The sequence below is a fragment of the Microcaecilia unicolor genome, chromosome 1, assembly GCF_901765095.1.
Source record: "Microcaecilia unicolor chromosome 1, aMicUni1.1, whole genome shotgun sequence".
Taxonomy (NCBI): domain Eukaryota; kingdom Metazoa; phylum Chordata; class Amphibia; order Gymnophiona; family Siphonopidae; genus Microcaecilia; species Microcaecilia unicolor.
The window spans coordinates 24,614,538-24,638,449 of NC_044031.1; the positions used below are offsets into that span (position 1 = coordinate 24,614,538).

The 23,912-nt window shown below is 43.8% G+C and overlaps 3 protein-coding genes across 5 annotated transcripts in view; 2 read left to right on the forward strand and 1 right to left on the reverse strand.

Annotated features, from left to right (window-relative positions):
- The window catches only part of LOC115463465 (gastrula zinc finger protein XlCGF57.1-like), a 30,574-nt gene extending 9,121 nt beyond the window's left edge, over window positions 1–21,453 (forward strand). For 2 of the 3 annotated variants that reach the window (XM_030194006.1, XM_030193987.1), the window contains exon 4: window positions 19,026–21,453. In XM_030194006.1, coding sequence (XP_030049866.1) covers window positions 19,026–20,680 — 1,655 coding nt within the window. In that variant the 3' untranslated portion in view covers window positions 20,681–21,453. The remainder of the gene's footprint in view (window positions 1–19,025) is intronic. The other variant, XM_030193997.1, reaches the window with a different exon arrangement.
- Window positions 1–23,912, reverse strand: part of LOC115463370 (gastrula zinc finger protein XlCGF26.1-like) — a 952,960-nt gene that overhangs the window by 888,467 nt on the left and 40,581 nt on the right. The gene's annotated exons all lie outside the window — the stretch shown is intronic.
- The window catches only part of LOC115463343 (oocyte zinc finger protein XlCOF6-like), a 389,691-nt gene that overhangs the window by 225,251 nt on the left and 140,528 nt on the right, over window positions 1–23,912 (forward strand). The window lies entirely within an intron of this gene.

The window sequence follows — 23,912 nt, forward strand, 5'->3', positions numbered from 1 at the left end:
ACCCAGTTAGCCTTCTGCTAACTGAGAAATCGCATCAAAGTGCTGCTAGGCAACCTATTCCGTAAACATCGGGTCTCCTGTGGAGAGATCACCGTCTGTTGGTGTTGGCTTCGTGGGTAATAAATATTGAACAGAGTAAGGGGAATATTTAGAATGTTGAAAAGAAAGAATGCTGTACAGTGTAAGAAGAGATGGTACATAATACAGCTGAGTAAAGTCAAGTTTACTTACCTGTAACAGTTGTTCTCTGTGGATAGCAGAATATAAATCCTTACAAGTGGGTCATGCCATTCAGTGGAGCTCAGTACATTAAAAGGTTTGTAGAGCGGGAACGAGAGATATTGGAAAACATATGGGAAACCTTGGAGGGAGGGAGGAAGGGTATATCCAGACTCTATAGGTATATTAGGGGAGATAATATGAAGAAATTACCCTATATGTCTGTGTGGGAGCGAGATCTAAATATTGAAATGAGTGTGAAGGAATGGGAAAGGGTGTGTATGGAGGTGAAAAAAGCATCTATCTGTGTATTAATTAAAGAAAATGCCTACAAAGTTTTAAGTAGATGGTATTACACGCCGGACAGGTTAAAACGAATATACCCCATGGTATCCAATCAATGCTGGCGGTGTAATGCTGGGACAGGTAGTTTTTTGCATGTATGGTGGGAATGTCCTTCTATCCAGACCTTCTGGGTGGATGTTACCATGCATTTAACACGCATTCTGGACACACAATTCCCAGCAGAGCCAAAATGGTGCTTATTAGGATGGGGAAATAAACGGGGCCAGAAATGGCAAAGGCGGCTTAAAAGACTCTGGGGTTAGCAGCCGCAAAGTTGGAAATTGCGGCACACTGGAAACAGAGAATTGGCCCCACTATTGCAACCTGGAAGATGAGAATCAGGAGCATTGTGGGCCTGGAGCAACTGACTGATAGGAGAATGGGCAGATACAAACCTGATGCTAAAGAGTGGACACATTTGGAGAGACTATGGATTAATGCATTGCCAGAACAGGGGATCTAACCATGCAGTGGAATGTAATGAGTAGGGGGGGGGGGTAGGAGTGGGAGGGGGGAGGATCGGGAGAAAACCATTAAAACTTATGGTTGTAGATTGAGATGTAACTCAACTGTTTGATGTATTTCAGAAGTCTGAAGGCTGCATTGCCTTCTACTGTATTCTTTAAGTTGTGTTTAATAAAAATTTTCAAATTTAAAAAAAAAAAAAAGGTTTGTAGAGCGTTTGGGGAGATGCAGACTGTATGCATGCAGCATTTCTTCATGCCACCTGGTAACGTCGAATCAGTTTATTTCCTCGTATTGTAGAAGCCAACAAGAGATAGAAGTAAAACCCCTGACGCAGCATTAGCGAAACGGGGGCTCCCTGTCGGGTTGAGGAGCGGAGAGCACCGAAATGAGCAGAACACTACAGCGTTTTGATGAAGCTAAGTGATTTCTAGCGGTGTCCCCCGTTTTATCTCATACAATAGAACTTTATAATCGTATCGGGAGTATATAAGTAACTGACCTACAGAATTGTGGAGACACACACAATTGTTAGTTAATAAGAAGAGTTGAAATAAATCATCTGAGTGGATTGAATTAATAGTAATTGATGGAGTTTTTTTTTGAAGCTATATGATGGCACGCCGAGCCTACGCCTTATAGCCTGCTGTGTTGGGCTGGCGACACTGAAGCTTTTTTCTCCATCTAATAAAACTCATTAGACTAATTAGATTTCCTATAGGTGGGTGTGTCCTACATGATATTTACACAGCCGGTGTGAGGTTGTGTTGTGATTTTCAATTAAATTTTAACTGCCAGACCCTCGACCATTCTTCTAACGTTCGGAGATCCCTTCTCACCATTTCTACTCCCTCCAGGGTATCCACTCTATTAGCTATTTTCTTGTCATCCGCAAAAAGGCACACCTTTCCTTCCAACCCTTCAGCAATATCTCCCACAAATGTATTAAACAGAATAGGCCCCAGCACCGACCCATGAGGAACTCCAGTGCTCACCTTCCTTTCCTCTGAGCGGATTCCATTTACCACCACCCTCTGCCACCTGTCGGTCAACCAGCTTCTTATCCAGTTCACCACTTTCGGTCCTAAGTTCAACCCTTTCAACATTGTATGGCTTCTGGCTTATTCCAAACCTCCGTGGCCGCAGTTGGTGGAATGAGGCCTGCCACCGTGTCCTGATGTCTCCGCCAGGTAAGGAAATACATATCATTTCCTAACACGTGTGGCACTGAGTGAACGCTTTCAAAATAGCTGGCCTACCACATGTGATGGGAGCAATTGATTACACATGCGCAGTGCTTATCTCACCCAGTGACAGAGAAGACCTCTGTCAGAACCCTAAGCACTTCCGTTCCATTCCCAGAATGCACTGGTGATCTGTGATGCAGATATGCAAATTCTGAGCGTGGTAGCCAGGTTCCCAAGCATCACTCAGCCATCTTCTAGCACTTTGAAGAGGCAGGTATGACCCTGGCTGGCTTCTAGGTAGGTACATGTCCCCTCAATATCACACACACGTGTATACTTCTCCATTGTATTTGGGATGTGTGATGGAGCTCTCGCTGTCAGTGAACAGACTTGTGTTTATGTATATGCATGAATGGCAACAATCTGTTTTGGATCCGCGGGGTGTCACTCATGGCAGACACACACTGGAGCTGTTATTGCTGTCTCATTTTGCACCCAATGCAGCCGTGCAAATGTTTAACTCTCAAACACCTTTGCACTGCTAAGAAATCCCCTCCCCACCTCACATCACAATAACTTTAGTCTGCCATCATTCCTAGCTGGCTCAGGATATGGCTGTCACAGATGGCTGCTCACTCCTGTGCATCACCTGATGACACCTGTAGAGAGGTGGTACAATAAGGGAACTGGGACTTGATTTACCACCTTTCTGCGATTTTTGCAACTACATTCAAAGTGGTTTACATAGTTTATACAGGTACTTATTTGTGCCTGGGGCAATAAAGTTCATGCATCTACTCGCTATGACATCAAACGCATCATTGATATTCTAAAACATCATTTCAGGTGTCTGGATAAGACAAATGGTGCCTTACAGCGTAACCCCGAGACTATTGCTGAGATCATGCCTGCCAGGGGCGTAGCCAGACTTTGGCGGGAGGGGGGGTCCAGAGCCCGAGGTGAGGGGCACATTTAGCCTCCAGCCCGACGCCGCTACCACCACCAACTTTGACCCCCCCCCCCCCCAATGCCGACAACCCTCTCGACTCCCGCCGTCACCGTCGCCTACCTTTGATGGTGGGAGACCCCAACCCCCGCCAGCCGAGGTCCTCTGGCTTCGTTTTGTTCCTATGAGTCTGATGTCCTGCATGTACAACATGCAGGACGTCAGACTCACAGAAACAGAACGAAGCCTTGCAGATCAACCAGCAGCCGCGTTGCCCAACCCCCGCCAGCCGAGGTCCTCTACTTCCGGCAAGGGTTGGGTACGGCATGTTGTACATGCAGGACGTCAGACTCACAGAAACAGAACAAAGCCTTGCGCTGGAAGTAGAGGACCTCGGCTGGCGGGGGTTGGGGTCCCCCACCAGCAAAGTTAGGCGGTGGCAGGTTGGCGGCAGGAGGGGGGGTCAAGAGGGTCCAGGGCCAAATCTACGCCACTGGTGCTTGCCTATTGCATACACCATAATATTGCTGTCGGGCATCATATCCCAATGGATATTAATCCAGATCGAGAAGAAGATCCTCCCTGTGCCCCTGCGGGTGTCTGGGAAAACACTACGAGTGGGATCCAGGTGTGCCGACAGGTGACAGATCATTTCACACGTAAGTTTTGCAGCGTTGGTTCCACTGGTCAATGGGGCCATGAGCCACTTGTGCACAAATGATGGTCCTTCAGTAAGCATTTCTTTTCTGACAGAATACTGGAACTCCTGCTACCCCCTGCACACCTGTGACCCCTGTATATCTGGAACATCCACCTTCCAGGTGAGAAAGCCTAAGGAAGAATTTGTAGTCACGCAAGCACTTGGTCTGTGGTTAATGCATAAGTACATAAGTACATAAGTAGTGCCATACTGGGAAAGACCAAAGGTCCATCTAGCCCAGCATCCTGTCACCGACAGTGGCCAATCCAGGTCAAGGGCACCTGGCACGCTCCCCAAACGTAACAACATTCCAGACAAGTTATACCTAAAAATGCGGAATTTTTCCAAGTCCATTTAATAGCGGTCTATGGACTTGTCCTTTAGGAATCTATCTAACCCCTTTTTAAACTCCGTCAAGCTAACCGCCCGTACCACGTTCTCCGGCAACGAATTCCAGAGTCTAATTACACGTTGGGTGAAGAAAAATTTTCTCCGATTCGTTTTAAATTTACCACACTGTAGCTTCAACTCATGCCCTATAGTCCTAGTATTTTTGGATAACGTGAACAGTCGCTTCACATCCACCCGATCCATTCCACTCATTATTTTATACACTTCTATCATATCTCCCCTCAGCCGTCTCTTCTCCAAGCTGAAAAGCCCTAGCCTTCTCAGCCTCTCTTCATAGGAAAGTCGTCCCATCCCCACTATCATTTTCGTCGCCCTTCGCTGTACCTTTTCCAATTCTACTATATCTTTTTTGAGATACGGAGACCAGTACTGAACACAATACTCCAGGTGCGGTCGCACCATGGAGCGATACAACGGCATTATAACATCCGCACACCTGGACTCCATACCCTTCCTAATAACACCCAACATTCTATTCGCTTTCCTAGCCGCAGCAGCACACTGAGCAGAAGGTTTCAGCGTATCATCGACGACGACACCCAGATCCCTTTCTTGATCCGTAACTCCTAACACGGAACCTTGCAAGACGTAGCTATAATTCGGGTTCCTCTTACCCACATGCATCACTTTGCACTTGTCAACATTGAACTTCATCTGCCACTTGCATGGGTGTGTCGATCGATGGGGAATTGAATATGCATACCCGTTTTCAAGCAGCATCCACTGTTAGGTGTAGCATCAGGCTAAGAACATAGGAACATAAGAGTAGCCATACTGGGTCAGACCAGTGGTCCATCTAGCCCAGTATCCTGTTTTCCCAACAGTGGCCAAGCCAGGTCACAAGTACCTGGCAGAAACCCAGAAGCCTGCAAATAGGTGGGATAATGTGGGATACAAATGAAATAAATATTGGTGGCAACATTCCAGAACCCCAAAGGGAAACAAGATTCCGGAATCATAACGAATAGCAAGATTCCATGAAGAATCTCAGAGTAGCAAGATTCTGGAACCCTAAAGAGTAGCAACATTCCATGCTACCAATCCCAGGACAAGCAGTTGCTTCCTATGTCTGTCTCAACAGCAGACTACGGACTTTTCCTCCAGGAATTTGTCCAAACCTTTTTTAAACCCAGATACGCTAACCACTGTTCCCACATCCTCCTGTGATGAGTTCCAGAGCTTAACTATTCGTTGAGTGAAAAAGTATTTCCTCCTATTTGTTTTAAAAGTATTTCCTGTTAGCCAGCAGTGTTCCTCTTGCCTTGTGTGTGTCAGGACTGTGTCAGGTGGGAGAGTAAGTCTCTTGCTGCCAGATTCTCTATATGGTGCCCAGATGTGCATGCCGTTTTAACAAGCAATAATTGTCCACTAGTAACCATTTATTGAAGTTAATTGGCACCAATTAGGATCTGTGCATTCGCATCTGGCTGTGCACTGTTCTATGATGCATGGCGCCCAAATCCAACAGCATGCAACTCAAAAGGGGGTGTGGCCATGGGAGGGGCTGGGGCATATCAGGGGCATTCCAAAAGGTTGGGCGCGTTGTTTCAGAATAACGGGTCAGTGCATCCAAGTTGGGCACCAGCGTTTACACCAGGTTTCAGCAGGCATAATAATAATAATAAAGATAATAATAATAAAATTCTATTTCTAGCCCACTGTATCTGAATCATTCTAAGCAGGGAACAAAAATGGCATACAAAGTAAAAAAATAAAATCACAATGCAAGGCAAAAAATACATAATATAAAACTAATACAAACCATATCTAATTACAGCTTAAAAATGCACAATACAGTATTAAACTAATGATCCATATGCTTGGATGAACATGTGGGTTTGTATGTTTCAACGATTTTATTGAAGACAAAATAACGTAAAGTCTGTACATAGGAAGCACAGGATACAACTAAAACACATAACTAGCAGTCAACCCCTCAGCGCTGAAGTGTACTTGACATCATCTTCAAACGTTTAATTTTTACCCCCCCCCCCTCCCCCCCCCCCGGTTAAGCTTAAATCCTCTAATCGTGCCCTTCACCTTCCCTTATCTACCCTCTTCCCCCCCTCCCCTTGCGGGTAACACTGTGTAAACTACAAGACTCAAACACTCATTACTACTTTGACCAATCATAGCTTATTAAGTACAAGGCTTCTACCATGGTGTGTGAGGTTATCTATAAAAGGTAACATGTGGGTTTTTAATTCGCTCGTAAACTGAACAATACTCTGCAAGGACCGAATTTCAATAGGCAAGCTGTTCCATAATATAGGGCCTTTGATATAAAGTATAGAAGATCTGTACTCTTCAGAATGAAACCTCGTGCCCAAAATTAGGGTGTGGGAATTGGCCCTAAGCAAGATTCTATAAGTGGCATGTGCGCTTAGCGACAATCTTTTCTGGAGCCCATTTTTGAGTGCCATTTATAGAATCCGGCCCTTGGTGCAGTTAGGTATGTGCTACCAAAGATATCTTGCTAGCTGGTAATGGCCTTGTACCTATGGATGTGGAAGAGTAGCTAAATGGTTAGAGCACCAGGCTTGACATCCTCATAGCATCTACTAGTACTACTACTTAACATTTCTAGAGTGCTACTAGGGTTACACAGCGCTGTACAATTTAACAAAGAAGGACGGTCCCTGCTCAGATGAGCTTACAATCTAAAGGACAAAATGTCAAGTTGGTGTAGTCTAGATTTCTGAGTATAGGTGTGGTGGTTAGGTGCCGAAGGCGACATTGAAGAGGTGGGCTTTGAGCAGTGATTTGAAGATGGGCAGGGAGGGGGCTTGGCATATGGGCTCAGGGAGTTTATTCCAAGCATGGGGTGAGGCGAGGCAGAAAGGGCGGTGCCTGGAGTTGGCGGTGGTGGAGAAGGGTACTGAAAGGAGGGATTTGTCTTGAGAGCGGAGGTTACGAGTAGGAACGTAAGGGGAGATGAGGGTAGAGAGGTAAGGAGGGGCTGCAGATCGAATGCATTTGTAGGTTAGTAGGAGAAGCTTGAACTGTATGCGGTATCTGATCAGAAGCCAGTGAAGTGACTTGAGGAGAGGGGTGATATGAGTATATCAGTCCAGGCAGAAGATAAGACGTGCAGCCGAGTTCTGAATGGACTGAAGGGGGGATAGATGGCTAAGTGGGAGGCCAGTGAGGAGTAGGTTGCAGTAGTCAAGGCGAGAGGTAATGAGAGAGTGGACGAGAGTTCGGGTGGTGTGCTCAGAGAGGAAAGGGCGAATTTTGCTAATGCAATAGCATCTCCCCACTCTTTCCCACTTCATATCTAGAATCCTGCTGCCTGTTCCCTCCGTTTGTCTCCATTATGCCCGCTCCTCCTTTTCTAACATTTCTCCCCCTCCCCCAGTGGTCCAATCTTTCTCCTCCCCCTCTACTCATTCTCTTCATGAATATACCTTTTCTCACATGAGCACGCAGTATTGGAATACACTGCCACGCAACTTAAGAACAATCAACGAGCAAGCTTCCTTCCGCAGATTATTGAAGACCCATCTCTTTGAAAAAATTTACGGAAAGAACCAAAACACAAAAAGTCCACACTTACTGTTCACTAATGCATCATACATTCACCTCTGAACTCTCATTCCCATATTATCACATCACTCATACCTTTACTCACAGAAAGATATATACCATACGTCTTCATGCCTTTTTATTTATTTATTTATTCGTTTAATCAAAATTTACAAGAAACTTCTTGTTTAGGAAAGTGTCAATCAAAATAGAAAATCTTTTACACAGGAAAATAAAGAAATGAAAGAGCAATTAAAACATTACACTTTCAAAATTCAAAGACACTCAAGTCCATAAAGGGAGATCCAAGATTTTAGGAAATCTAAGGGAGAAATATAACAAAGGAGAAAATAAAGGAAATTAATCTCTGCTAAGAAATTGTGCACCTTCTAGTGTTGCTTCTCCAATTTAACTGAGGCTAAAAGTGATGACACATGAGCAGGTTCAGTAAACATATACTTCTTGCCTCCCAGCCTTATTATGCACTTGCAGGGGTATCTAAGAAAAAAGGTACCCTCCAAGTGCAAAACTTCAGGCTTGAGAAGCAAAAATTGTTTCCTCCGTCGTCTTGTCTCTTTCGAGACATCAGGAAATAGCATAATTTTAAAACCCATAAAAGGTTTATCCTTATTACAGAAAAAAAGGCAGAAGATCCAATTCTTATCAGGAATCAATGCGACTGACGCCACTAATGTAGGGCCAATTGGGAATCAGAGGTCTCAAGCAAAAGGGAAATATCCAACGTTTTTTAATTATCTGGATTAATGTTCCTCTCTGGGACATAATAGACTTTGGAAAAGGGTGGAATGTCCTTTTCCAAAATGTTCAAAACTTCACGGAAATATCGTTTCAGCATATCCAGAGGGAGAACTGTTTGTATCCTTGGGAAGTTGACAAATCTCAGATTATAATTCTTAGTAAAGTTATCAAAAACCTCCATTTTTTGTCTGAGATTTATCACATCTTTTATAATTGTAGTTTGTAATGTTTCAACTTTCATAATCCTTTGATCAATTTTTTCATTTAAAGCTTTAATCTCTTCTCCCTCTTTTTGTAAATCAGTTTCTACCTGTTTTACCCTGGGTAAAAGTTCGTTAGTTTGTTTAAGGAAAATTTGTCCCAAATTAGACATCAAGTCCCACAATACTTCTAAAGTTACTTCCTTTGGTTTGGCCACTAGTTCCTTAGGTAATTCAAACCTTATTGAAGTCTGCTCATTTTCCTCACTCCGTCTCTCAGTTTCTCTCCCCTCGTTTTGCTGCGGTTCTTTGGGCAAAATGCCCTCCATTCCTTCCTCAGTTAGAAATGACGCTTCACCCCAACGCTCTTCTGGGCCCGTGCCTTGTTCCAAGGGGGACCCTGTAGGGTCAGAGAGGAAGGAGCTTGCGCCGAGCAGTTGGGGAGGTGGAGTTCGCGCTGCAGGACTCAGCGTTGTTTCAAAGCCGGGGGAAGCCAAATTCTCCTGTTCGCCGGCGTTCCCAATCGGCGGAGTGCTGCTATGCTGCACAATTGTCCGCGGCCTCATAAAACGGTCAATTGGACCCGGCAAAGGAGACGGGAGCGGGGAAGCTCTACCCGCTACTTTTCCTCTTCGCTTCGGCATCTCAGGAACGAGGTATGGGATGTCCTAGCAGATCGCGGCCATCTTGGATCCCCGTCTTCATGCCTTTTTATCGCCCTCTAAGCTCCCATTGTTTCCTTCCAAAGTTTCAATGTTTGTGTTCCATTGTTACATTCCTTAACGACACCTCGATTGTTTCGCATAACTCTGCACAATGTAATCCATAACCAATCTGTAACAAATTGTATATCCAACATTTAACTCATATTGTAAGCCACACTGAACCCGCAAAAAGGTGGGAAAATGTGGGATACAAATGCAATAAATAAATAAATATACATCTTTCCAGATCTGTCTTACCTTTGGCCCTTGAGGATCCCCCACTGTGGTTTCTTGTGATCTTGGACGAGTTACTTAACCCTCCATTGCTTCAGGTACAAGTTTAGATTGTAAGTCTCCCAGGACAGAAAAGTACCTACTGTACCTGAATGCAACTTACCTTGAGCTACTACTGCAAAATTATTAATCATCAGATTTACTCTTTTTCCCCCTTTGTGAGAGTTTTAAGGGTGTGTTTAGATTCTACAGGTTCTCTGGAGCTTCAAGTTAGTAAGGTTCTTCAGAAAACATTGGAGTTTTTTTTCTCATGCGCAGATTACATTGTATTCATAAATATTTTCAGAACCATCGATTTCGGTTGCTGGTCCAGGCTCTGTTGCTGAGTTCTGTAGATTATTGTAATGTCATCTATTTAAGTTGTTCTCAAGTATTACTGCGAAGGTTGCGGACAATTCAGAATACCGTGCTGAGATTGATTTTTTTTTTTAACGTTCTGATCAGTCATTCTATTATTCCAAAGTTCATTGGTTGCCAGTAGCTTCAAGGGTCCAATTTAAACTATCGCATTTAATGTACCAGGTTTGTTATTTATTTTTTTTGTTACATTTGTACCCCGCGCTTTCCCACTCATGGCAGGCTCAATGCGGCTTACATGGGGCAATGGAGGGTTAAGTGACTTGCCCAGAGTCACAAGGAGCTGCCTGTGCCTGAAGTGGGAATCGAACTCAGTTCCTCAGGACCAAAGTCCACCACCCTAACCACTAGGCCACTTCTCCACTGTTGCTACTATTTGAGATTCTACATGGAATGTTGCTATTCCACTAGCAACATTCCATGTAGAAGTCGGCCCTTGCACCAATGTGGCCGCGCAGGCTTCTGCTTCTGTGAGTCTGACATCCTGCACGTATGTGCAGGACGTCAGATTCACAGAAACAGAAGCCTGCGCAGCCTTCTACATGGAATGTTGCTAGTGGAATAGCAACATTCCATGTAGAATCTCCAATAGTAGCAACATTCCATGTAGAATCTCCAATAGTATCTATTTTATTTTTGTTACATTTGTACCCTGCGCTTTCCCACTCATGGCAGGCTCAATGCGGCTTACGTGGGGTAATGGAGGGTTAAGTGACTTGGCCAGAGTCACAAGGAGCTGCCTGTGCCTGAAGTGGAAATCCAACTCAGTTCCTCAGTTCCCCAGGACCAAAGTCCACCACCCTAACCACTAGGCCACTCCTCCACTGTTGCTACTATTGGAGATTCTACATGGAATGTTGCTATTCCACTAGACGTCGGCCCTTGCAGATCACCAATGTGGCCGCGCAGGCTTCTGCTTCTGTGAGTCTGATGTCCTGCACGTACAGTGGTGGAAATAAGTATTTGATCCCTTGCTGATTTTGTAAGTTTGCCCACTGACAAAGACATGAGCAGCCCATAATTGAAGGGTAGGTTATTGGTAACAGTGAGAGATAGCACATCACAAATTAAATCCGGAAAATCACATTGTGGAAAGTATATGAATTTATTTGCATTCTGCAGAGGGAAATAAGTATTTAATCCCTCTGGCAAACAAGACCTAATACTTGGTGGCAAAACCCTTGTTGGCAAGCACAGCGGTCAGACGTCTTCTGTAGTTGATGATGAGGTTTGCACACATGTCAGGAGGAATTTTGGTCCACTCCTCTTTGCAGATCATCTCTAAATCATTAAGAGTTCTGGGCTGTCGCTTGGCAACTCGCAGCTTCAGCTCCCTCCATAAGTTTTCAATGGGATTAAGGTCTGGTGACTGGCTAGGCCACTCCATGACCCTAATGTGCTTCTTCCTGAGCCACTCCTTTGTTGCCTTGGCTGTATGTTTTGGGTCATTGTCGTGCTGGAAGACCCAGCCACGACCCATTTTTAAGGCCCTGGCGGAGGGAAGGAGGTTGTCACTCAGAATTGTACGGTACATGGCCCCATCCATTCTCCCATTGATGCGGTGAAGTAGTCCTGTGCCCTTAGCAGAGAAACACCCCCAAAACATAACATTTCCACCTCCATGCTTGACAGTGGGGACGGTGTTCTTTGGGTCATAGGCAGCATTTCTCTTCCTCCAAACACGGCGAGTTGAGTTCATGCCAAAGAGCTCAATTTTTGTCTCATCTGACCACAGCACCTTCTCCCAATCACTCTCGGCATCATCCAGGTGTTCACTGGCAAACTTCAGACGGGCCGTCACATGTGCCTTCCGGAGCAGGGGGACCTTGCGGGCACTGCAGGATTGCAATCCGTTATGTCGTAATGTGTTACCAATGGTTTTCGTGGTGACAGTGGTCCCAGCTGCCTTGAGATCATTGACAAGTTCCCCCCTTGTAGTTGTAGGCTGATTTCTAACCTTCCTCATGATCAAGGATACCCCACGAGGTGAGATTTTGCGTGGAGCCCCAGATCTTTGTCGATTGACAGTCATTTTGTACTTCTTCCATTTTCTTACTATGGCACCAACAGTTGTCTCCTTCTCGCCCAGCGTCTTACTGATGGTTTTGTAGCCCATTCCAGCCTTGTGCAGGTGTATGATCTTGTCCCTGACATCCTTAGACAGCTCCTTGCTCTTGGCCATTTTGTAGAGGTTAGAGTCTGACTGATTCACTGAGTCTGTGGACAGGTGTCTTTCATACAGGTGACCATTGCCGACAGCTGTCTGTCATGCAGGTAACGAGTTGATTTGGAGCATCTACCTGGTCTGTAGGGGCCAGATCTCTTACTGGTTGGTGGGGGATCAAATACTTATTTCCCTCTGCAGAATGCAAATAAATTCATATACTTTCCACAATGTGAATTTCCGGATTTAATTTGTGATGTGCTATCTCTCACTGTTACCAATAACCTACCCTTCAATTATGGGCTGCTCATGTCTTTGTCAGTGGGCAAACTTACAAAATCAGCAAGGGATCAAATACTTATTTCCACCACTGTATGTGCAGGACGTCAGACTCACAGAAACAGAAGCCTGCGCAGCCTTCTACATGGAGTCCACCAAAGTCCACCACCCTAACCACTAGGCCACTCCTCCACTGTTGCTACTATTTCAGATTCTACATGGAATGTTGCTATTCCACTAGCAACATTCCATGTAGAAGTCGGTCCTTGCAGATCGCGCAGGCTTCTGTTTCTGTAGAATCTCCAATAGTAGCAACATTCCATGTAGAATCTCCAATAGTATCTATTTTATTTTTGTTACATTTGTACCCTGCGCTTTCCCACTCATGGCAGGCTCAATTTGGCTTACATGGGGAAATGGAGGGTTAAGTGACTTGCCCAGAGTCACAAGGAGCTGCCTGTGCCTGAAGTGGGAATCGAACTCAGTTCCTCAGGACCAAAGTCCACCACCCTAACCACTAGGCCACTCCTCCACTGTTGCTACTATTTGAGATTCTACATGGAATGTTGCTATTCCATGTAGAAGTCGGCCCTTGCAGATCACCAATGTGGCCGCGCAGGCTTCTGCTTCTGTGAGTCTGACGTCCTGCACGTATGTGCAGGATGTCAGACTCACAGAAACAGAAGCCTGCGCAGCCTTCTACATGGAATGTTGCTAGTGGAATAGCAACATTCCATGTAGAATCTCCAATAGTAGCAACATTCCATGTAGAAGTCGGCCCTTGCAGATCACCAATGTGGCCGCGCAGGCTTATACATGGAATGTTGCTAGTGGAATAGCAACATTCCATGTAGAATCTCCAATAGTAGCAACATTCCATGTAGAATCTCCAATAGTAGCAACATTCCATGTAGAAGTCGGCCCTTGCAGATCACCAATGTGGCCGCGCAGGCTTCTACATGGAATGTTGCTAGTGGAATAGCAACATTCCATGTAGAATCTCCAATAGTAGCAACATTCCATGTAGAATCTCCAATAGTATCTATTTTATTTTTGTTACATTTGTACCCCGCGCTTTCTCACTCATGGCAGGCTCAATGCGGCTTACATGGGGCAATGGAGGGTTAAGTGACTTGGCCAGAGTCACAAGGAGCTGCCTGTGCCTGAAGTGGGAATCAAACTCAGTTCCTCAGTTCCCCAGGACCAAAGTCCACCACCCTAACCACTAGGCCACTCCTCCATTTGTTTTTACTTGTTGAGATGTTTTACTCTGTCAAAAATAGTATGAGCTTCTCAATCATTACATTTGTTTCCCTTTCCATCGATGAAGGACAGAGTAAGAAAGAAACATATAGATTCTTTGCTTTTCCTATCAAGCTGCCAAATTAGGCAAAGAAGTTTCCTCTTTGATAGTCCAGGCATTGAGTTATGTAAATTTCAGACGTTCGCTTAAGACATATTTGTTTCAGAATTATGGAAGGAAACGACTGTATTGGTTCTAACCAATTATTATGGTTATTATTGTATTTCCTGGTTTGTCCAGCTTCTTTGTATGTAACTTGCATTGAATTGTGAGGTATTGCAGGCTATAAAAACAAAAGATGTTATGTTAAAAATACATAACGACCCCCCCCCCCCCCCCCCCCCATAACTGTCAGTATGGAACAGAAAACAGCACACATAACAGTCAATGACTTTTTCCTACATCATTGGGGGATATAGTAACACCTTTATTGAAAATCCCATCTGGTAGTGAGGAGGGATCATAGTAATTATAGACCTGCAGCTAATAATTCCAATTTTTGTAAAGTTCTTGGACTCTATAGTAGCAACGCAATTGACTGATCATATGAAACATAGAAACATGATGGCAGATAAAGACCAAATGGGTCATCCAGTGTTCCCATCCTCCGTAACCACTTCATTTTCCAAAGGGATCCCACGTGCTTGTCCCACGCTTTCTTAAATTCTGACACAGCCCTCGTCTCCATGGCCTTCACCAGGAGGCCATTCCATGCTTCCACCACCCTTTCCATGATCGAATACTTTCTTAGATTCCTCCTAAGCCTTTTTCCTCTTAACTTCATCGTTTACCCCCTCATTCCAGAGTTCCTTCAGTTGAAAAAGGTTCACTTTCTGTATATTAATGCCCTTGAGATATTTGAGATATATCTCCCACCTTACCTTCCTCTCTATCACCTGTCTCTACCTACCCATCCATCCTATTATTATGTTATACTTAATTTCCTACTTTACATAACAAAATTCTGTGTTACCTATTACTATGTAAGCCGCATTGAGCCTGCTTTTAGTGGGAAAGTGCGGGATACAAATATAATAAATTAATTAATTAATTAAATGTCTCAATCCCGCCTCCTTTCCAGCATATACATGTTGAGGTTCATAAGGCTGTCCCTATATGTTTTATGTCCAAGACCGCTTACCAATTTTGTAGCCGCCCTCTGGACTGACTCCATTCTGTTTATATCTTTCCATAGGTACAGTCTCCAGAATTACATGCAGTACTCCAAATAGAGCCTCACCAGAGACTTATATAAGGGCATGATCACCTCTTTGTTCCAGCTGGATATCCCTCTCCTTACGCACCTGAGCATCCTTCTGGCTATGACCGTCACATTTTCTACCTGTTTGGAAACTTTAAGGTCATCATTCACAATAACCCCCAAGTCCCTCTCTTCCTTTGTACACAGAAGCACCTCACCCCTTATAGTGCACTGTTCCCTCGGATTCTTGTGACCCAAGTGCACCGCCCTGAACTATTTAGCATTAAATCTTAGCAGCAGCGTCTAACTGGGATGCGAGTTTGTATCTGTCGCATACACAGCAATCGCAAAATTGGTTGCCTGTTTATTGGAAGTCCCCGATGGAGCCATTTTGGGCACATTAGCGTTTAATGCGTGTCAACCATTAATGCACGTTAAAAACGCTAACGTGCCTGTAGCATGCCTTAGTAACATACTCTTTAGTTTTGAGCAAAATATTGAAGTGATATTGAAGAGAGAAAAATTAAAATGGACCAGAGGTTTTTTGGCCCTGTGCCATGGATGTCAGGACATTGGAAGGTTGATTACTATCTAAAAGTGGTAGAACAATGGGGCGCTCTCTCTCTCTGCATATTATTTTCCACTTAAGTTGTCGCTTACAACAGCAGACAGTCTTGTAGTAGATGTCAAGGATAATCCATTTGCATTGTTTGTAACTGTATTGATAATGGACATTGTTTGAGCACGTTTGAAAATAAATACTAAAAAAAAAAAAAAGAACCTTAGGAAGCCCTTCTCAGTGCTGAACTTACTTATTCATCTGAACTCGAGAGGCTGCAAACATGAATAGTTTGACTCCACACACCGAAAGAGGCGTAATGAGACTCTGCATATGACAGTGCACTGGCTCTTTAAAAATCCATTTAAAGGAAATGCACACTCCGGTAATGGAATTCAAACGTGCGTGGGGTAAACACAAAGGAATCCTGTTTAGAAGGAATGGATCCACGGAATCTTAGCGGAGATTGGGTGGCGACACTGGTAATTGGGAACCAAAACCAGTGCTGGGCAGACTTCTATGGTCTACGCCCTGATCGTGACTGAATAGATAGGAATGGGCTGGAGTGTAAATTTTAAGGGGCTTCGACATTAGCTTCAGAACTTAGTAGAAGAACAGTGCTGGGTAGATTTCTAAGGTCTGTGCCCTGAGAAGGGCAAGGACAAATCGAACTCGGGTATAAAGTATCACATACCATGTAAAATGAGTTTATCTTGTTGGGCAGACTGGATGGACCGTGTGCTGGAGCCGGCTCTTATTTTTTTCAGAATTTTGGGAGCCGGTTGTTAAAGTAGCCTCTTTAACAACCGGCTCTCAAAATTTGGGCTCTGGTCGCCACCTGGCAGTGTCGACGGGCGCGTCTCCTGTGGTTTTCTTGAGCATCTTGTCACACGCGGCACTTATTCTCGTTTCTCCTCCTCCCCCACCCGGCCCCAACCTCTCTTCTTAGCGTTGCGCGAACCCGAGCTTAACACTGCTTTAAAAAAAAAAAAACAGGTCAGCAGGAACAGGCTGCTTCAGCCAATCCCAGGGGCCTTCCTTCAGCGTGTTCCGCCTCCGAGGGCTGAAGGAAGGCCCCTGGGATTGGCTGAAGCAGCCTGTTCCTGCTGACGTGTTAACTGCTTAAAAAAAATTAAATGGAGAAGGCATTGCAATGGGGCGGGCAAGAGGCAAGGTACTCCAGTAACTCTGTTTCGTCTCTTCCCTTCATTCCTTCATGGTCTGACATCTATTTCCCTTTTCTCCCCGTGCCCCGACGCTGCAGTCCTCTGAGCTTCCTTCTGCCCCAAGCCAAACTATCACAAAAATCCTCAAGTTTTCCTGTCTGTCTGGGATGTATCTGGGTTCAAACCTTCACAGATCAGGCTGGACATCCAAGGTACTTTAATAGAATGCATGCATGCCTACGAAAATAGATGCTTTCGAGACTTATAGCTATAAATACACTTGCTTTGCCAACTGGAACAGAAAAAAAAAAACCTCTAGATCTTCCCTGGTGTGCATTTCAAAGACACTTATTTCCCTCAGTTAAGCTGGGCTGAAGGGGCAACAACTCTCCAAGTTTACGGCATAGCTGGCCATGAAGTATGGCATCTCCCTTCTTCTTTTCAGTAGCACCTGAGCCCATTAGAGCTCAGCAGCACTCTTAACCAGGCACTGGTACAAAGTCCCAATTCTCATTAGGGAGGGATCTTAATAATTTTCATAGAAAAAAAATAAGTACAGGGAACATTCAGTCTGTGTGACAGACATTTTAGCTCATCTGTAATGGAGTGTAAAGGAAATTGCTGGTCCACCTTAACACACTCCCTCACAGAGTCATCTTAAGAACCTAGCCCTAGAGTGCTTAGGGGGAGGGTGTGGGTTCAGTCAGGACAGATAAAGCCAGTGTTGCATATCAAGGTAGCCTGGCCTCCTGCCAGCACCTGAAGTCTTCGCTCTGCACAACTTTCTGTCCCCATATAGGTGGGATGATGCAGAGGGAAAACTTCCGGGGCTGGCAGGAGGCGAGGCTGCCTGGATCTGCGATGCCAGATCAGGTCAGAGGACTGTAGCACTGGGGGTAGGGCACTGCTGTGCTGCTGAATATTAAGCCACAGAGAATAGTTTTTAGCCCATTTAAAGGGAATATTGAGGTGATTCTACTCTTCCTTTTTTACTTATGGATAATAGATTGCTCCACTTTTTCTGCCTAGTGAAAGAAGAAAGATGTATTAGAATCAGATAAATGCTTCATTCCTTCATGTTCTTCTTGAGATCTAAGAGGATTTTTATTATTATTATTATTATTATAATTATTATTTTATATATACATTTACTCACACAATCCATTCACTTAGAAGGGGGAAAGGAGAGAGATCTATTTGTTAGAGTAGTGGGGAGTAAGAACTACAAATACAACACAATAATTCTTGGATATCAGAAACTCACCTAAGCTAATATTTCATTATAATGACCAAAACATTATAGTTTGCAACACCTTAGACATAGACTTGCACCACAGAAAGATTGAAGAGGGTCGCTGGACATAGGTGGATGGAGGAGAGGGAAGGGAGAGAAGAAATGCTGGACATGGATGGAGGGGAGGGAAGAGTGAGGAAGGAGATGAGATGAGGGAAAAGGAAGAGAAGAGAAACACTGCACATGGATGCAGAAAATAGGCAGAAGCTGGATCCACTGGACAGTCAAGTCTGCGGAGGACCCAGCTTTTACTTACGGATGTAGGACAAGAAACGAAGAAGAAAGGAGGAAAGTAAAGAAATAAATGGAAAGGAAGCCCTGGAAACGGAGTTAAGAGGACAGATAGCAGCAGAATAAGATACTGGGCCAGCATTATCAGAAAAACAAAGTCACCAGACAACAAAGGTAGAAAAGATCATTTTATTTTCATTATAGTGTTTGGAATATGTCCACTTTGAGAATCAGGTGCTCAATATTAAAAGTTTATATTTATTTACTTATTTATGGCATTTTATCCCACAGTAAACATGAATTGGATTGGAACCTGGGATCATTAATTTTTTTTTTCCTGGAGTAATGCATTGTCCCGTTCCCCCCCCCCCCCCCCCCCCGGCTCTCTCCCTGGCTATAGCCAGCTCTGCAATTTGGGGGGGCGCAGAGGTGGATGGGGGGGGGGGCGCAGAGGTGGACCTGGGAGAGAGCCTGTTGTTAAACATTTACCAGCACACCACTGACCGTACAGGTCTTTATCTGACATCATTTACTATGTCACTGTGTCAGCCTCTGAGTTCTGCTTTTTCTGATGAGATTTCTGCTAACACCTGTAATTTTGTAACCATCACAGATCCTACGTTGTCACTGTGCGACCCCACAAAACGCTTTTCCTTGTTCATTAGTAGCTTTCCATAGTCACTAAGACATGATTAATGTTTTGTGTTTCTACCCAGCAGATAACGAGGCCGTGCAGGAACAGAAGAAGGAAGAAAATAAAGCAGAATCTCCTGTAGAAATGGAACAAATCCCAAGACAATTGAGGAGTATCTGTGAAAATATTTTGCAGACAAATGAGAAGAGAAACGAAAGGAACCATCAGCAACAATCGGAGAAGAAACAGAGAGACGGTGCAGGACACTCAACTGATAGAGTCACTGAGTGTGGGAAAAATGACAAGGAGCTCACAAACATCCCTGAGAACCAGAGAAACATGTTATCAGAGAAACCCTTCCAAAATAACACTAATCACATTTCATTTATTCTCCACCAGAGAGAAGAGAAAAGGACTAAATCTTTTCTGTATGATACATGTGCAAAAGGCTTTGATAAGAAATATCATTTATTATTGCACCAGAGATCCCACAGTGAGGAAAGACACTCTTCATGTTCTCAGTGTGGAAAATGTTTCAAATCAAAGTTAAATTTGAAATTACACCACAGATTTCATGCTGGAGTGAAAACATTCCCATGGACTCATTGTAGCAAACGTTTCTGTGTAAAGGAAGCATTAATTACACAGCAAAGAACTTACACGGGGAAAAGACCTTTTGGAAATATTGAATGTGGGAAAGCTCATAAGTACAAGAGTTTCTTAGCAAAGAACCCAAAAACAGTCAAAGACAGGAGAAAATTGTCATCTGAATTTGAGAAAAGCATTCAGAAGAAAAATATAATAATACACCGATTAACATGTGCAGAAGAAAATCTGTTTACATGCACAGAGTGTGATAAAAGCTTCATTTCTTTTTCATCTCTGAGAAGGCATGAAATGATCCACACTGGACAGAAACCTTTCACATGTACTGAATGTGACAAAAGTTTCATTTATTTATCATCTCTAAAGAGACATCAAATGATCAAAACTGGAGAGAAACCATTTACATGCACCGAGTGTAATAAAAGTTTTATTTATCTGTCATATCTGAAAAGGCACCAAATGAGTCACATGAAAAAAAAAGCTATTAAATGTACTGAGTGTGATAAAAGTTTCAATAATTTGTCAGAACTGACAATTCACCAAAGGTTCCATACTGGAGGGAATCTATTTACGTGTACTCGATGTGATAAAACTTTCATTTCCTTATCATCTCTAAGAAGACACCAAATGATCCACACAGGAATGAAACCTTTTACTTGCATTGAGTGTGATAAAGGTTTCATACGTCTTTCAAATCTGAAAATTCATGAAAGGATCCACACAGGAGAGAAACCTTTTACATGTTCTGAATGTAATAAGAGCTTCATTAATTTATCAAATCTGAAAATCCATCAAAGGATCCACACAGGTCAGAAACCTTTTACATGTTCTGAGTGTAATAAATGCTTCAATCATCTATCAAATCTGAAAATGCATCAAAGAAGCCACATGGTACAGAAGCCTTTTTCATGTTCCGAGTGTAACAAAGGTTTCATTCGCCTTTCACATTTGAAAATTCATCAAAGAATCCACACTGGTGATAAGCCATTTACATGTTCTGAGTGTGATAAAAGCTTCACTTCTTTATCATCTCTAAAAAGACATCAAAGTAACCACATGGGAGAAAGAGGGATCGGTGACGATGGACTGAATTTCATCAGCGGAGCTGGAGAATACCTGTGTATTCCCTAAGGGGAGAGGTAAAGTTCTCACCCCAAGTCTTGCTGAGTAACTTCAGATGGTGATCTCACTGCCTAAAACCTATGTGAATCTGAGCAAGGTGACTTCTACGATTTTAGTATGTCAGGAAGGAAAAGTAAAAATGTATACTGGCCGCATGGCACACAGGATAAAATGTACCAGGGCTAAAGATGATGTCAGATACTTCAGGTAAAGGTAATTCACCTGCTGCAGCTATGGGCTATGATGACTCTATTTATGGACCTAATGGAATAGGAGCAAATCACAGAAACTAATGAAAATCTGACAGGACTAACTGGTTAAGTGGACTCCCTAACGATAAAAAAGAGATAATGTACTGCCTCTATTATGCTGCAAACCCTGTATTCCAAAGACAGGGTAAAAAAAAAACCATAACAATTGTCATGCAGGGTGCAGACCACAGGCCAATCTAGCTTAGTATCCTGTTTCTCACAGAGGCCAAGCTACTTCACAGGTACCTGGCTGCATCCAAAAAAGTAGAAAGGTTCCATTTGGCTTTCCCCTGGTGAAATACCTGCAATAATGAGCAAACAAATCTTCTTTTCAAAGACAGGGCAGCTATGGAACTAGAGAACACAAAGTGAAATTGCAAGGAGGTCAGCTTATAAGCAACCTCAAGAAACACTTTTTCACCAAAAGGGTGATAGATACTTGGAATGCCCTGCCGGGGGAGGTGGTTAAGACAAAAGCAGAGATAGAATTCAAAAAGGCATGGGATAAATACAGAGGGATCCCTATCTAGCAAGAGGTGGGGATTAAAGAAAAACAAATACATACATAGTAACATAGTAGATGACGGCAGAAAAAGACCTGCATGGTCCATCCAGTCTGCCCAACAAGATAAACTCATATGTGTATACCTTACCTTGATTTGTACCTGCCTTTTTCAGGGCACAGACCGTACAAATCTGCCCAGCAGTATTTTCCGCCTCCCAACCACCAGTCCCGCCTCCCATCACCGGCTCTGGCACAGACCGTATAAGTCTGCCCTCCACTATCCTCGCCTCCCAACCACCAACCTCTCTTCCCCCACCTGCTCCGCCACCCAATTTCGGCTAAGCTTCTGAGGATCCATTCCTACTGCACAGGATTCCTTTATGCATATCCCACGCATGTTTGAATTCCGTTACCGTTTTCATCTCCACCACCTCCCGCGGGAGGGCATTCCAAGCATCCACCACCCTCTCCGTGAAAAAATACTTCCTGACAACTTTCCTGAGTCTGCCCCCTTTCAACCTCATTTCATGTCCTCTCGTTTTACCGCCTTCCCATCTCCGGAAAAGATTTGTTTGCGGATTAATACCTTTCAGGTATTTGAACGTCTGTATCATATCACCCCTGTTCCTCCTTTCCTCCAGGGTATACATGTTCAGGTCAGCAAGTCTCTGCTCATACATCTTGGAACTCAAATCCCATACCATTCTCGTAGCTTTTCTTTGCACCGCTTCCATTTTTTTAACATCCTTCGCAAGGTACGGCCTTCAAAACTGAACACAATACTCCAGGTGGGGCCTCACCAACGACTTGTACAGGGCATCAACAAATGACAGAGGGGAATATAACTCGCACAGAGCGGAAGGTACAATCTTAAAGGTATAAGGGGTCATTTTACTAAGGTGCTCTGAAAAATGGCCTGCGGTAGTGTAAACGTGTGTTTTGAGCACACGCAGAATAATTTTTCAGCGCACCTACAAAAAATGCTTTTTTTTGTTGTTGCCGAAAACGGACGTGTGGCAAAATCAAAATTGCCGCGTGTCCATTTTGGGTGTGAGACCTTACCGCCAGCCATTGACCTAGCGGTAAAGAATCCAGGTGGTAATGACCTATACACACCAAATGCCACTTGGCGCATGTCCGTAAATAAAGAATATTTTTCAGACGCGCGTATTGGACGTGCGGCTAAAATGAAATTACCACAAGAGGCACATGGTAGTCGGGCTGTAACTCCATTTTGGCGTGCGTTGGCCGCACGTAGACACTTACGCGGCTTAGTAAAAGGGCCCCTAAGGGAGGTGACCTGCATGTTTTGCACAGAGTGGCAGGCATGCTGGCCACCTTGTTAAGCAAATAAGATGAACTACATTGGCTACTTTTTATCACACCCTCTGTCAGAGTTTTAAAAAGGTTTGGGCAAGTTCCTGGAAGAAAAGTCTTTAAACCATTATTAAGGTAGACTTGGAGAAAATCCGCTGCTTATACCTGTGATAAGCAGTGTGAAATCTTTTTAGGGACACTGCCGGTCACTTGTGTCCTGGATTAACCACTATTGGAAACATGATAGTGGGCTTGATGGACCTTGGGTCTGTCCCAGTAGGACAATGCTTGAGTTCCAAAGCTGCCTGGTTAAATCGCTCTGAATTTCCACCCCTGTATATGTCGAATTCATTAACAGCTCTTTAACACAGGCATTTTTACCGCTGTCATTGGAAAGAGCCAGTGTTAAAACTGATCTTGAGATTCTCAGCGAACACAGACCTTCTTTGGACCACATTCAACAGTTTTTAGATAACCATATGATTCCGGACGAGTCTGAGTTTGCTTTCCTTGCAGTTTACAGCTTGAAGGCTGTTTTCATATTTACACTTGATGTTTGTTTTTTCTGAGCTAGGGCAGAAGAATTCAGTTATGGCAGCCGTTTTTGATATATCTGCTGCTTTTGATTCCATTCTGCACCCAGTCTTGCTAGTGCATCGATTCCATTCTGTACTCAATCACACTAAACCCTCCCCACCCTCCAATCCAGTTCCCAGCCGTGCCTGGCATCCTTGGTATCTAGGGGGGATCAGGAGCAATGCCCACTGTTTCCTGCTCCTGGGTTCCTGGAATTCAAAATAGCCACTGCAACTCCTGTTGGTAATCTTGCAGCATTAATGCTAGGAGTCACTTGCCAAATACATGCTGTTTGCCCTTATTTGGCTAATATACACTGACAGCAAGTCCCAGGCACAAACTATTTTTCAAAACATAGAACGACAGACAGGCAAAATACTACTGAATAGGAATGATACCTTTCTAATACAAATTATTAACCTTTTTTTGTAGTGATAGACTCTGTTGTTGAAATTACTGGGATAATTAGAATTTAGCCCAACAGTTCTGCTTGTTGAACTCGTCATTGGGCAGCAAAGTGCAATTTGTCTATAATTTTTTAGATATAAAGTTCTACTTCAGGTATGCTGCACTATTTCCCATCCCCCATCTT